The 14,675-nt window shown below is 42.5% G+C and overlaps 1 protein-coding gene across 1 annotated transcript; it reads left to right on the top strand.

Moving 5' to 3' along the window:
• Positions 1-6,314: 6,314 nt before the first annotated feature.
• On the top strand, positions 6,315-11,808 carry PHLDA1 (pleckstrin homology like domain family A member 1). The gene is made up of 2 exons (XM_002823536.6): positions 6,315-9,821; positions 10,237-11,808. Exon 1 carries the CDS (start codon positions 8,614-8,616, stop codon positions 9,793-9,795), a length of 1,182 nt encoding a protein of 393 aa, XP_002823582.2. The 5' UTR covers positions 6,315-8,613; the 3' UTR covers positions 9,796-9,821; positions 10,237-11,808.
• Positions 11,809-14,675: the final 2,867 nt, after the last annotated feature.

Here is a 14,675-nt window from a genome sequence, read left to right as displayed (position 1 = left end):
TCGCAGGGGTGGTAGAGACAGAAGTAAACCTGTAAGTGGACCCTCTTAGTTCAAATTTGATATTCAAGAGTCAACTTAGTTGTTTTTTAAAGTCAAGGGAAGGCATATCAATAGTTGCAGTTACCTAGTACTGCATAACAAAACAACCTCCAAAACTTAATGGCTTAAAACAAGCAAAATTTTTCTGACTGGGCTTAGTTTGTTGTAGTCATTTTCCAAAATGACCAAAGACATCAAAGCTTAAATTACATATTGTATGCCTGTTAAGGGAGAAAAACGTATGCTTTTCCCCATCATTTTGGAATCTTTTACTTGAATTATAGCTGGACAATTGATTTCCAGATAAATACGTAGTGAACTCCCTCAGACAAAAATGTCAAGCTTGATTGGTAAAGGAACCTCAAGTGGTATGTATAAGGTGACCATTAAGTACACGTGTTTTCAAAAGTTGGGTATAATGTAACTAGACAGAGGTTTCGAGAAAAACTTCATTGCTATTCCATGTATAGTTTTAAACTAGTGGGATTTCAGTTTACAGTATTAATCAGCAATTTGGGGAGAACTAAGTGTTCGTTTGACATTAAGATAATAAAAATAATGCCTTAATCATACTTGATTGAGAATATTCCCTTTTTATGTGTAAGGATAGAAGTTAAGTAACTTTAACAATGACACAGTTGATTTGTGTTGGAGCCAGCATTTGGATGGCCCTACACTTTGCACTGCCTTATAGATATTTCTGTCACACAACTAGTGGTTAAATAAGCATGTTTTTTAGGCTAGAGCTTTCAGAGATGAAATATTTTAGAGACCAGAGTTAATCTAGATTTCATTTTAAACAATATTCAGATAATCTTTCCTTTTTCTCTCCCCTGCCCTGAAGAGTTTGTATTTATTATAATGTTGTATAACACAGCCCCAATACAATGTGGCTTATATAGGTTTTTCTCTTAGGCTTAGACATAGACTCTGGGACTGATAACGGGAGCTTCATGGTTCTCAGGCAGACTTTCATTCTACTTTTTGTCTTTGGCAGGTTGGTTTATTATCAAGTGGCTGCTGGGGCTTTATACATCATGTCCAAGTTCAAGGTACAGGATGGGCTGAAGGAGGCTAAAGGCTACTGGCATCCAACCTCTCCTGTAAAAAGAAGAACCTATGGTTTATGCTCACAGTGCTAAAAGTAGGGTAGTAAATAAAGTAGAGCTGGGTGTGAATGCCAAGGGAGGTTAGGATGACAGCCACATTGGCCACATATGTCGAAATAAGTTGATTTAGGAAAGGATTATTTGATCAAGGATATCCTGGAACATAAAGGAAATAACTGCATTTCAGAAATAACAGGGCTAAGGAAGTAATTTTCTTTAAATACGGCCCAAAAGGATTAATTATGATTGGAGTCCTGCTTTGCCCAAGGCTTTTTATTTCATTTTGCATGATAACCTTTCTCAGAACCATGCATGCACAAATGAGGTTGAGACAATGACTTAAAAGTGTAAATGAAATCTCATTAGAAACAAAAACTTTCTGGTTTCTGACCTGTTTAAGGGGTGCTCATTGTTACTCAACAGTGATTTACTTAGGTAGGTATTGTGATGGGGGCGGGTCTAATGGGATTTGCTTTTTCTGGTAGGTTTAGTGGCAACATACAAGCTTGCCATAAACATTTCCTGGGTTTTATCTTTTTGTAAAAGTGTTATTCCACCTTTCTGAGTCTGGCTACCCCACAGAATTCTTTTATCCCTTTTACTCTTAGATTACCTTGCCTGTAATGAAACTTAGCCTCTCTGAAGCCTGAGTTCCTCTTCCAAAGTAACACCACTACCACTTTATGTTTTTGGGAGGAATTGTCTATGCTCACTGCTATATGTCCTCTATCACCTAAGAAAGGTATTTGCCCATTACTGGATTTTTTTTTTCTTACAGAGATCAATAGTGATCAAATTGAACAGCCTATGTCCTCAGGCTGTGTGTTTTGTGGCAATGGAAAAATGACAGCAAAAGAGGGAAATATCCTTGGAATTTAGTTTCTTAAATGGAAGTATTTGCCCAAGTGACTGTCAGTTAGATATCTGAGTTGCAAACAACAGGTTGCATTTACCGGGTTTCAGAGTAGAAGCATACTTAGGAAAGGTGGTAGGTGTTCTTGGGCTCTTAAGCGGAGACAGAGGATTGCTTCCACTGTTACTGGGGTATCTTGTCACCCCAAAGACCCAGAGCCAGAATATCAACACTTTTGAGTGATTGCAGTTTTGTGACAACATAATACTGGTTCTCTCAGCCTCCTTCATTGGATTACCTTCCTCTCTGCTCCATTTCATCCAGTTCCATATTTTTGTTTGTCACTTCAAAGCTAATATTACCATAACAAGTTTACAAATAATCAGACTCCCTGGTTACTTGTTAATATTCAGTACGATAGCCTGCTTGCCCGTTTTGAATAATATCAGTACATTTCCAGACAAAACGTTAGTCATTTCCCCTCAGTTTAAGTGCTGTCAGTCAGCTCTCCGTTAGGTACGGTGGCGAAAACACCCATCCAGGATCTTGGATATTTAGTGAAGTAGACATGTGAAAATTGGATAACTACTCATCAGAGTTTGAAGTGATTAGGAAGGAATTAACTCAGCCAGAGGAAATCTGGGATTTGAATAGGGCTTTGAAGAATGAAAGGTTACAGAGGATTTGGGAAGGTAAATTGGAGGCTGCGAGGACAAGGAGATGTATGACTGGCACTCGCTCAAGGCTGAGTGGAAGGAGAGTCAAAATAAGTAGGACCCATTCTGTGGAGGGCTTGCCATTCAAGGGTAAGGAATTGGAATGTATACAATGGGAGGCGAATAGAAGTTTTCTGTCATGTTTTAAGAGTAAAACTGAAGGCTGTGTGTAGGAGAGTATGGATCAGGTGATTGGGCCACCCAAAAACTTAGATGAGAGAAATGAGAACTGAATTAGGCTGCTGGCAGAACAGAAAGGACGGAGACAGCTGATGGAGGGTGCTTGGATCCACAAGTAGGTTGTACTACAGTTAAAAAAAAAAAAAAAATAGCGCTAAGCACTCATTATAAAGCACTTGCTTTAAGCTGTTACACAGATTGATCACTAGGAGGCATCAGTTCATCAACTAGTAAGGCAAAAAGGAAGGCACCTCTGGACACCCACCGAAGAAGTCTGGATAGTTCTGTGTTAATACTTAACGTTTTCAACTCAAGGACTTTTAGAAACTAGAATCTAGAATATTTCTTCTGAATAGTACTTCAAAGATGAAATAAAGCTAAGAAGTCTAAACTGCACTCTGAATGTGAGACTATTTGGTTGTTTATTTATTTATTTTGAGACAGAGTCTCGCTCTGTTGCCCAGGCTGGAGTGCAGTGGCGTGATCTTGGCTTACTGTAACCTTCACCTGCCTGGCTCAAGCAATTCCCCTGCCTCAGCCTCCCGAGTAGCTGGGATTACAGGCGCGGTTTTTGGTTTTTTTTTTTTTTTTTTTAGTAGAGACGGGGTTTCACCATGTTGGCCAGACTTGTCTCAAGCTCCTGACCTCAGGCAATCCGCCTGCCTCAGCCTCCCAAAGTGCTGGGATTACAGGCGTGAGCCACGGCACACAGCCTTGATTATCTTTTGTACCCTGATGAGGGTAACGTGACATGTTCATAATTTACTGGGTTTTAACTTTTTCTTGAAAGATGTTTGACCTTTGGTCTATCCAAATCTTTAATAATGATCATTGTCATGAGTTTCTACTGTATATTGCAAATTAGTTTACAGATCAGAATTTTGTAATCATTATGAATTAAACACTTAATAACTTTCCAAGTTCTGTTACATGTCTTTAAGCCAGTATTGATTAATGGACTTTTAATCAAGTGTTTGACTATGTAACTGCCAAGTAAGAAACTTACCAACTCAGTTCCATTACTGTGTTTCTTGTGCTTCTAAATACTCTTACTAGAAAACAGTAGGATGCTAGTTTATATAAACACCTCTCACAATATTAAATTGAATGTTGCTTGGGAAAAGGTTTGTGGGATTTATTTTAGATGATGTCTGTAAGCATTTAAGATTCAGAGAGGCCTAGCATGTAGTTATCCATTTAAAAAGTATACCAGAGATATGTTTGTAGGGCAAATTTCAAGTCCTTACATTTCAAATTTTAAAAAGTCGGATGCATCATGAAAAATCTGTCAAAAGCATTTGAAAAAATTGATATTCTTTTTATGATGGGTATGGACTTCTAATTCAATTCAAGATTTCTACCTATGTTAAGCATCTACTTGGTATCAAGACTTTTTCTAGGTGATTGGGACACATCAGAAACAATGGTCCTTGCCCTCTTGAATAGCTTGCATGCTATTCTAGTAGGAAGGGGAACAGAAATAAGCAATAGGTACAATAAATTATTGAGTAGCATGTTAGAAGATAATATATGCTATGGGAAAAATTAAGGGGAATTGAGTGGCTACCATTTGAGAGTAATCAGGATAGGCCTGTTAAGCCAAGACTTGAAGAAAGCGATGGAGATAACTTTGAGTGCTATGCTGAAAATAGATAACAAGGATAGAATCAGGAGGCCATTGTAGTAATCCAGTGGGGGGATATGATGGTGATTTGGATCAGGGTGGTAATGAAGGAAGTGGACAGAATCCAGATGTAGTTGAAGGCATAACCAATAGGATTTCCTGACTAAATGTGTAGATTAAATATTGGGAGAGAAAAAAATTACTACAAGGCAGGCGTGATTCTACACACCTGAAGGCCTGGGGCAAGAGTACAATGAAGATACCATATATTTAAATATTTAAAAGTACTGTTTAATGAAAATATGCCCAATGTGCCTGTCTTGACAAACTTTCATTAGAACTGGGAAGCCAGGTTTGTATTTATGCCAGAATGTAACTTGGGGGCAGAGCTGACCCTCAGCCCATGAGCCACCTTCCTTTTCTTCCCACCCCGGCCCTGAACTGTATGGCAAGGGGCCTCCTGCACATTTACTTGGATGCCGTAACCAGTATATTCGAACTGCCCCATCCCCCTAACACATCAGTGCATGCAATGATGATGGAATGCATTTCCTGGAACAGCTGGGGCTATTCTGGGCAGGGTATTTGGGGTCTTGAGTACCTAGAGTGTAGTGCAGAATGAGTATGTCCTCTAGATTGACATGTCATCTTGACTCTAAAGCACTCAATCCTAAAGCTCAGGGCCTTGGATAAGGGCCTTTCCTGGCCTGGTGTAAGGGCAGTACTCATCTAGGGTTTTTAGTTTGAGCATCTGTACAGAGGATTGCTGTCAACTGAGAAAGGGGGCTGCAGGTAGAATAGAGTGAGGAAAATAGTTTAGGAGCTCATTCACGTGTTTGATTTCTCTTAGACTACACAAGCCGTACTGTAGAGAAGTGTAAATGGAGAATTTTCAACTTACGGTAGCATTCACTGGCCTGGAATTGATAAAAACTGAAGTCTGTTTTTCACTATAGTTAATTCTAACCTATAAACTGGAGCAGTTCCGTGTAGGAATTTGTTATAACCTATTGTGTATGAACTACAGACTCCTCTGACCATCCAAGTGTTCTTTTTCAGTTTGTTTTTTTTCCTATGACCTGAAATCCCCTCAGACTTAAACCTCTAGCGAACTACTCAGTAAATGGCTTTACTAGTAAGTGTTCCCTTGCCTGGTATGTTTATTATTTTTTAACTTCAGTGATTTATTCTTCGGCAGTAAGCAGTTGGATATAAGTTGGGGGTGTAAATTTGGGACTCTGGCATATAGATGTTATTAAAAGTGATGATACTGGATATCAACAAGGGAATGAGTGTAGATAAAGAAGAGAGCCAAAGACAAAGACTTGGGGCATTCCAACATTAAAAGTTTGGAGAGAAGAGAAAGAACCTCGTAGAGGAGACACTGGAGATGTAAAGGAAAACTGAGTGATGTCCTTGAAGCCAAGTGATAAACTTCATCCAAGAGAAGAAAATGAACTGTCCAGTGCTGCTGATAGATAACTTTGTATTGCCAACTGTAAAATGTACTTTGAATTAGCCATTTCAAATTTGTTTACCAAAGCAATGATTTTGTTGGCTAGTTTTCTAAACTTCAGTAACTTTTCAGTGACTTGTACGTTTTCATTGCATATACAGCTGAATTTTTTTTTTTTTAAACAGGGTCTTGCTGCCACCCAGGCTTGTATAGTGGTGCGATCCTAGCTCCTGCAACCTTGAACTTCTGGGCTCAAACAGTCCTCCACCTCAGCCTCCCAAGTAGCTGGGACTACATGGCACATGCCACCACACCTGGCTAATTTTTTTTTTTACATTTGTAGAGGGAGGCCTTGCCATGTAGCCCAGGTTGGTTTCAAACTCCTGGGCTCAAGGGATCCTCTCACCTCAGCCTCTTAGAGTGTTGGTATTACAGGTGTGAACCACCATGCCTGGCCCAAAAGTTGTTTTTTTTTTTTTAAGTTATTTTCTGTAATGCATTTTCTGTGAATTTATTGTCTTAAAAATTGGCAAATATGGCCATTTTGACATATTTGCCAAATATGAGCATATGGCAGCTACGCTCTTAATTTGTTAAGTCACCAACTGTTGGTGGTAACTGTTGAAATAACAAATTGAGAGCAAAGTTATCACCAATCTACGGGATCCTTATACTACTGATATTTTCAATAATGCAGCGTAGTCAGACATTGTAGACCTAACCTCTGAGCTGCTCACGAAATTACTAAATCATTCTGAAATACATAACTGCAAATTCTGGGCTTTAAAGTCTCTAGTTATAATTAAATGGGTGATTTTGAAAATTGGTGGCTGTTCAGACATTTTCAAATGAGAATAGAACGCATTTGTTTCAGACTGATAAACTGCAGAAGGTTAGATAACACCAAATACATTTGAGTTTCTCCTAAGAAAATGACTTGGGCCTCCAGATTACATCTCATTTTGTTTTTTTTTACCCTATCAAGTTTGTTTTTCCATATGAAATGTCTTTCCCAACTACACCTGCCCTTGGAGACTGTGAATAACAGACTTCAAGTATCCTTTCCAGATGAGCTGAAGAATGTCATCCTCTTAAAAGAATGAACAGCTGGTCATGTAGAAATTCTCTGGAATGCTCACTTGTCCTACAAAGGCAGGGGAGCAGAAAACATGTAGTTTTTTTGTTATTGGTATACATAATTGTAAATCTTTGAGATAATTTTACTAGAAGTCCACATAATTTTAATAATCGCTTTTCTCCTGAAAAGATTGCTAATAAATTAACAATGTGAAGGCTAGAAAGCTGGCCAAGCATAATTTGGTGCGACTCAGGATTGCTGGCTGGATTGTCCCGTTTGATCAGACATTGTTTCTTAGACGAATATTCAGGACGCCCTCGTGTATAAAAGTTGTCCTTTGTTCTGATTACCTTGGTATTAAGTTCGAATTTCTTACCATGACACACAAAGGATTCGATTCTTGCTTAGCTCTCTAAGCTCCTCTCATTTTCTCTTCCCCTCTTGAATTCTTTGCTCTTGCCACACAACTAGCTGATGAACTAATCTATCTGTTCCAACGTGGGCACAGTAGCAGCCCTAACTCTTACCTTGGCCCACTCTGACTTGTCCAGCCCTGGTTTAATTCTTCGTATCCTCGTGAGGGTCCGCACGTAGTTGGGGCTGTTCACTAAACGGACGAACTTCCCTACCGGGAGGCTAGGTCTCGGTTATGCCTTACTTCCCAGGAAGCGGCTTCTATAGGCATTGTTTAAATGTAGGAATAGGAGGGAGCTGGGGGTATTGCATTCCCCAGGTCACAGATAAATGAGATTCCAAAACCAAGATCTGCGAGGCCGACCAGACGTTTGGAACTGCGCCTTGCAGTGTGGGATCTCAGCACCGGATATTACCCCGGTTTGTAGAGAGTTGAGTTATTGTTTTAAGAGAGGTTGCACACCGTACGGACGGGTCAAGAAGCCGAAGACGGGTTAGCGCCTGCGGTCGGGGTCGAGAAAAAGCAGGCAGGATGCGACCTGACGTGGGTCCGCCTCTCTCCACCCGTGGCAAGCCCGACAGTCGAACTATTGCTTTAACAATCGCCCTCTTTCCAAGAAGAGCTACTTAGTGACCGTGAGCGAATATGCGTGGGAAGACACGATGTCCTCTCGGCCTCTGTGCGCTCAGTTGTTTACCTAGGCGTCCGGGGGAGGCACACTCGCGGGACTCGACCCCGGCCTCCCAGCTCGCCCAGGACACGACGCTGGTTCTGCGGGCTCTCGGAGCCCAGCGCGAATCCCCCGGGCTAATTCCCAAGAACCGAGAGGCAGCACTGCCTGGAGGCTGCCCCCGCCTCCGCGCCCCCGTCCTCACTTTCTGAGGCTGTTAGCAGAGAGCCCCACGGGCCGGGGAGAAGCGGGACGCGGGGGATGGCCTCGCAGCGCCCCGTGAGCGTCGGCAGTAGTCGTCAGGCAGCCAGGGCTCCTTGGGCGATCGCCCTGGGTAGAGGAAAGGAGTTTCCGGGGCTCGGGTCCGGGTCGCCTTCCAGGGGAACAAGCGCGGAAGCAAGTGGGCGTCGAGAGGCGGAGCGAGAGACGCGGTGGGGCGTGGACGCAGCCGGCTTTGGAAAGGCCCCAGGTTAATGAGGCGTGCGCCGGCTGCCGAGCGCCTCTCGGAGCTGGGCTTTCCCTCGCGGTGCGGGCGCCAGGAGCCGCCTTTTCCGCTGGGTGTCACTCGGGGGTGGGGAAGATGGCCCATTCAAAAGCGCCGCGAGGGGGCCCGGCCAGTGCCCTTCAGTGAGCGCTCGCAAGAGGACGGCAGAGGCCCGGCAGCTCGGAGCTCCAGGACCTTGTGGCGCATCAGAACGCGGCTGTCCCTTTGCCGGGACCCAGAGCCGCCGCCGCCGCTCTGCCTCCTGCGTGTTAGCCTCCTCTGCGCGCTCCGGGCAGGCGGCCGTGGGAGCCGCTGGGGCGAGGACGGCGCGCGGCTGCTGCTGCTGCCCCCGGCCCGCGCGGCTGGAAACGGAGAGGCCGAGCCAAGCGGCGGCCCCTCTTATGCTGGGAGGATGCTGGAGAGCAGCGGCTGCAAAGCGCTGAAGGAGGGCGTGCTGGAGAAGCGCAGCGACGGGTTGTTGCAGCTCTGGAAGAAAAAGTGTTGCATCCTCACCGAGGAAGGGCTGCTGCTCATCCCGCCCAAGCAGCTGCAACACCAGCAGCAGCAACAGCAGCAGCAGCAACAACAGCCCGGGCAGGGGCCGGCCGAGCCGTCCCAACCCAGTGGCCCCGCTGTCGCCAGCCTCGAACCGCCGGTCAAGCTCAAGGAACTGCACTTCTCCAACATGAAGACCGTGGACTGTGTGGAGCGCAAGGGCAAGTACATGTACTTCACTGTGGTGATGGCAGAGGGCAAGGAGATCGACTTTCGGTGCCCGCAAGACCAGGGCTGGAACGCCGAGATCACGCTGCAGATGGTGCAGTACAAGAATCGTCAGGCTATCCTGGCGGTCAAATCCACGCGGCAGAAGCAGCAGCACCTAGTCCAGCAGCAGCCCCCCTCGCAGCCGCAGCCGCAGCCGCAGCTCCAGCCTCAGCCTCAGCCTCAGCCGCAACCCCAGCCCCAATCACAACCCCAGCCTCAGCCCCAACCCAAGCCTCAGCCCCAGCAGCTCCACCCGTATCCGCATCCACATCCACACTCTCATCCTCACTCGCACCCACACCCTCACCCGCACCCGCATCCGCACCAAATACCGCACCCACACCCACAGCCGCACTCGCAGCCGCACGGACACCGGCTTCTCCGAAGCACCTCCAACTCTGCCTGAAGGGGGCAGCTCCTGGGCAAGACAAGGTAAGGTCCCGGCACTCGCGCTCCCGAGGAGTGGGTCTCGGGGGTAGTGAGTTGGGAGGAGTAGGAAGCTTGTTCCATACAGGTTCGGCTCCTGTATGGAGAAATCAGAACTTATTCCAAGTTTCTGGGGCGATGGAAGGAACAGAAACAAGCTGGAGCCAGGAGAGCCTGGGCAGAGAGGGGAGGCTGGGGAGATCCGGGCCAGGCAGGGGGCCTCGCGGACCGCGCCCGCGCCCATCACGACCGTCCTTGACCCGTGGTGCGTCCCCCAGCCCCACTTGACTATGTGTTTGGGCAGTTGAGGGAAACACAGCGGTGTCTTTCTGAGCCCGCTTTGTCAGGCGGACCGGCCCGAACAGAACTGGTCTCGGAGGGTTCTTAGCCACCTACTTCACTCGGTGTCATTTCTTTCCAGGTTTTGAGGACTTGAGGAAGTGGGACGAGCACATTTCTGTTGTCTTCACTTGGATCGAAAGCAAAACAGTCTCTCCGCCCGGCACCAGATCAAGTAGTTTGGACATCACCCTACTGAAAACTTGCGATTCTTCTTAGTTTTCTGCATACTTTTCATCACGATGCAGGAAACGATTTCGAGTCAAGAAGACTTTTATTTATGAACCTTTGAAAGGATCGTCTAGTATGGTGAATTTTCTAGGAGCGATAATGTACTGTAATTTTATTTTAATGTATTTTGATTTATGATTATTTATTAGTTTTTTTAAAATGCTTGTTCTAAGACATTTCTGAATGTAGGCCATTTTCCAAAAAGGAAACTTTATTTTCAAAAACCTAATCCATAGTAATTCCTAATCTTGGAAAATAAAAAAGGGCGGTGGAGGGGAAAACATTAAGAATCTATTCATTATTCCTCGAGTACTTTCAGAAGGTCTGACACTTTCATTGTTGTGCCAGCTGGTTGAAATTAAAACTCTGATATTACTTTTTTTGAGGATTTTTATTTTTGTTTTTGCTTAGACATATAGTTTGTCTAGAAGTTTTAAAAAGCTAAAAGTTAAAAATGGTGTAATTATGAAAATCTAACGCTCAAGATAGTTTCTGAAAGGAAATCAGTAGTAAGGATACCTGATTTCAAAATATTTAAAACATAACCTAACTGATGGTAAGATGATTGTATCTTGAATATGTGGTAGGGCCACATCTACTGTAGGAAAACCTTGCTTTTATCATCTGTGTGTAAAGGGCTTAATAAGGAGAAGAGGCCTTTTGACTGATTTGTGAGTATAAATGCATTTGCTGTTTCATTTCAAAAATGTTGTGGAGGAAAAGAGTACATTTAACTTGTATAAGAGAATATTTGTACTCCTGTCCAGGCTGCAGGACCTTTCTTCGAGAGCTTTGCACACTTGGCTGGAACCACATTTTCTGATCCCTTTACTTTGTTTTAGAAGCACACTGAAAAATCTCGTTGTTTAAAGTACAATTTGTAAATATTTCAAAGGTCTAGGAGTCATAACTTTTTGTTTTCATACTGAAAATGATGTTGATCAGAGAAACCAACTGTTTTGCTTTTTATTGCTCTGTGAGAAACTTGAGGATTCTGTTTTGCTCTTAGGTTAGCTAAACTCAGAAATTGAAAAGGAAAAGACTGGATAAACACAGGATTTTCAGTAAGAAAACAACCCCAGTCTTGTCTTAGAAGCCACTTGTTGAGGAGTCTGTTGGGGAAAAAAAGAGGATGTGCTTTTAAAGGTAGAATAAACCTTCTTCTGTGTTAAATCAAAAGGATGTTCAAAATCCACCAGGACAGATGCTACTTAAGTTTAAATGGAGTCATAGATGATACAAAGTCCTCTTGGGGCTGAAAATCACTTCCTATCTGCATGGCTTTACTAACTGGTTTCTGTTTTCCATTATCTTTTTCACAGAAAGTCTTGGTCAGTATTTTTCCAGCATTTAAATTGAAAGAGTCAATATTAGACCACTGCTAGGTTATGTAGTCAAGAAATAAAAATAGAATTACATGCTACAGATGTCTTTATTCTCCTTCCATCTAGAAAGGAGTTCCAAGGTCAAATTACTTTTTAGTGCAATAGTTAAATGACATTTTGAGATCATAACTCATATCCAAAAAGTTGCAGGGAAAATTAAAATAGCTTTCCCCTATTAAGCTAATGGCAAACAAAACTTAAGTGGACCCCCACTTCCAGTGGTTGTTTAGGTTGCAGTTGTGAAAATATGCTGCCAACATTTAAAAACTCGTTTCATATGTATATATGTATACACATATATGAATATGTATGTATATATACATTTATGAGAACATGTGTGTACACATATATGCACATAAATGAATATGTATATATGTATATGTATGTATATGAAATGAGAGCCACATCTAAAGATTTCTTAAATCAAGTTTGGTTCAGCTTCCTTAGAACTATGGCTGTACTTTTTGAGGAGTACCTCATAGTACTATATTTTTAATGCATGCAAATCATAACTCCAAATGAACCACAGTTTTTTCCCAATGGAGGGTTTTTTTTTTTAATTCTTGTACTAAAAATAAAAAAAATCCATACCAAATATTTTACAAATTAAGATTGATGTAGGTTTTAAAAAACACATTTGTATGTTGTTAGCTTACATATGGGGCTAGGTAATTTCATTGCTTAAAAAAATATGCCCAGGCTCCCTCTTGGTGGCTGGATTTCTTTTTTTTCCCCCGCGGTGGCCATGGTTCTTAATAGGGCTACCAGAATCATGGTTTCTTTTTTTTTTTTTTTTTGAGATGGAGTCTCGCTGTGTCGCCCAGGCTAGAGTGCAGTGGCATGATCTCAGTTTACTGCAACCTCCGCCTCCTGGGTTCACGCCATTCTCCTGTCTTAGCCTCCTGAGTAGCAGGGACTACAGGTGAGTGCCACCACGCCCGGCTAATTTTTGTATTTTTAGTAGAGATGGGGTTTTACCATATTGGTCAGGCTGTTCTCGAACTCCTGACCTCAGGTGATCCACCTGCCTTGGCCTCCCAAAGTGCTAGGATTACAGGTGTGAGCCACCACACCCGGCCCCAGAATAATGGTTTCTTGATTTTCCATAGCCCTTGTTCCTTAGTGTGCTGTGATATTTATGTTGACCTTTATCATTTTCTATTCTGAACCCTCTTAGCATTTAATGTGAAATCTGAGAAATTAGAGAGAAGTAGAATGGCTTTTATTGTCTTGACACCTTTGAAATTATTATTAATAATTTTTCCAGAGCAAAAAAGCAAACACGCTCAATAAGACTAAACAAAACAAAATATAAATGTACATCATTTAATGTCTCAGTGACTCTATTCTACCTGTAAGAAAATGATACAAAACCACCTAAGGTATTTTGAAGCCTGACAAATCAGCTTCATGGAAAAAGGTAAAAAATGCATTTTTCAACCGAAAGGGCAGATCCAATAGAAGACCCACTCCTTAAATAAACATAAAATGTAAAAAGTTGGAAAATTAAGAGTAATGTTCCATCTGGAAACTGAACTTTTGTCCTTGAACTTGTGTTGGCACCAAGCCTCATACACAGTGAGCTCAATAACTATCTGTTGGGACAAAGGAAGGAAGGACAAAACGTGTAACTTCCCGGCATCTGGGAGATGCTGTCTCTTGCCTCACTGAGTGTTCCTTTTCTTTGCTCTCATGTCATTCCTGAGAACAACGAATTCTGGGACAGGCTAAACATCATGATGAAGCTTCTTAAACAGACTTTCTTAGTGGAAATCCATTTAGATCTGTGTATGCTCTATGGGGAGTGCTGACGTCAGAGAGTAAACGTCTATAAGGGGCCCTTTTAAAATGAACATTTTCCTCATTGAGCAAGCTGGGATTCTCTAATGTAGAAATCAAGCCATCTTTATAATTTCACTTCAGATGTTTATGTTTTTGTTTTTTTGTCTCCAATGATGGTAAAAATAAAAAATACACATTACTTAAAGGAGTTTCCCTCACATGTAAACACTGTTAGGAAGTCTGGATTAAGTTGAAAGTCCTGTTTTAACTCTTTTTTTTCTCTCATATACCAAACACTCTGTATTTCTCTTAAAGAAGCCCTTTAAGAGAAAGCCCTAATGTTAAATCTGACAGTAAAGTTTGCTGCAAGTGTATAAGTTCAAACACATCCTTGTTTTCTGTCCCTAGGGGAAAAGTCATGTAGTTTTAGCTTGGCTCCAGTGTTAATATTATATTCAGTAGCAGCCTTAGAAGAGTGGTCTAAGACTTGAACCTGGAACAATTTTATAGCACAGAATCCTATGAAGATAGGACTGTGAACATTTGTTTTCTTTTTTGTGTGTGTCAAACTAATTGGTTTTTGCTTTACCAATAAAATGTCCTCGGCAGAATAAATTTTAAACGTGAAAATTATAGATCTTGATATTGAATCCATCAGTGATTCAAGAGATACGCCTATTTGCCTAAAACAACCTAAGATGTATTAGTTATGGAATCATGTGTTGGATAGGTTCTTAAGACCTGTCTCCTCAAATCTTGACACAGTTTTCAAGGGTGGCTTTTTGACTTGCATGGTTGGGCAGATAATCCAGATTTACCTAAGATTGGATAAAAAAGTCATCTGTGACTTTGCTGTCAGGGCATTTGCTAAATGGAGTACAGAATCTAAAAGGGTTTTCTTAGAAAGGGCAATATTGTCCAATGAAGGAAGCGGAAAGACTCTGGGTTAGAAGCATCTGCACAAAAGCTGGTGAGACCTACTCTCCACTGCTCTGCAGCTGGACGGCTGATGGCAGGCTGAGCAGTGGGGAAGCAGGTTTTAACAACAGGGAGTTCTTCCAGGTCACTGTATATTGAGAAGAAACATAAAACTATTATCTGTTACATTCCAAGGTCAGCTTTC

Source organism: Pongo abelii, chromosome 10 (genome assembly GCF_028885655.2).
Source record: "Pongo abelii isolate AG06213 chromosome 10, NHGRI_mPonAbe1-v2.0_pri, whole genome shotgun sequence".
NCBI lineage: Eukaryota > Metazoa > Chordata > Mammalia > Primates > Hominidae > Pongo > Pongo abelii.
Note: the sequence above shows the minus strand (reverse complement) of the source record. Positions and strands in the feature narration are given on the sequence as shown.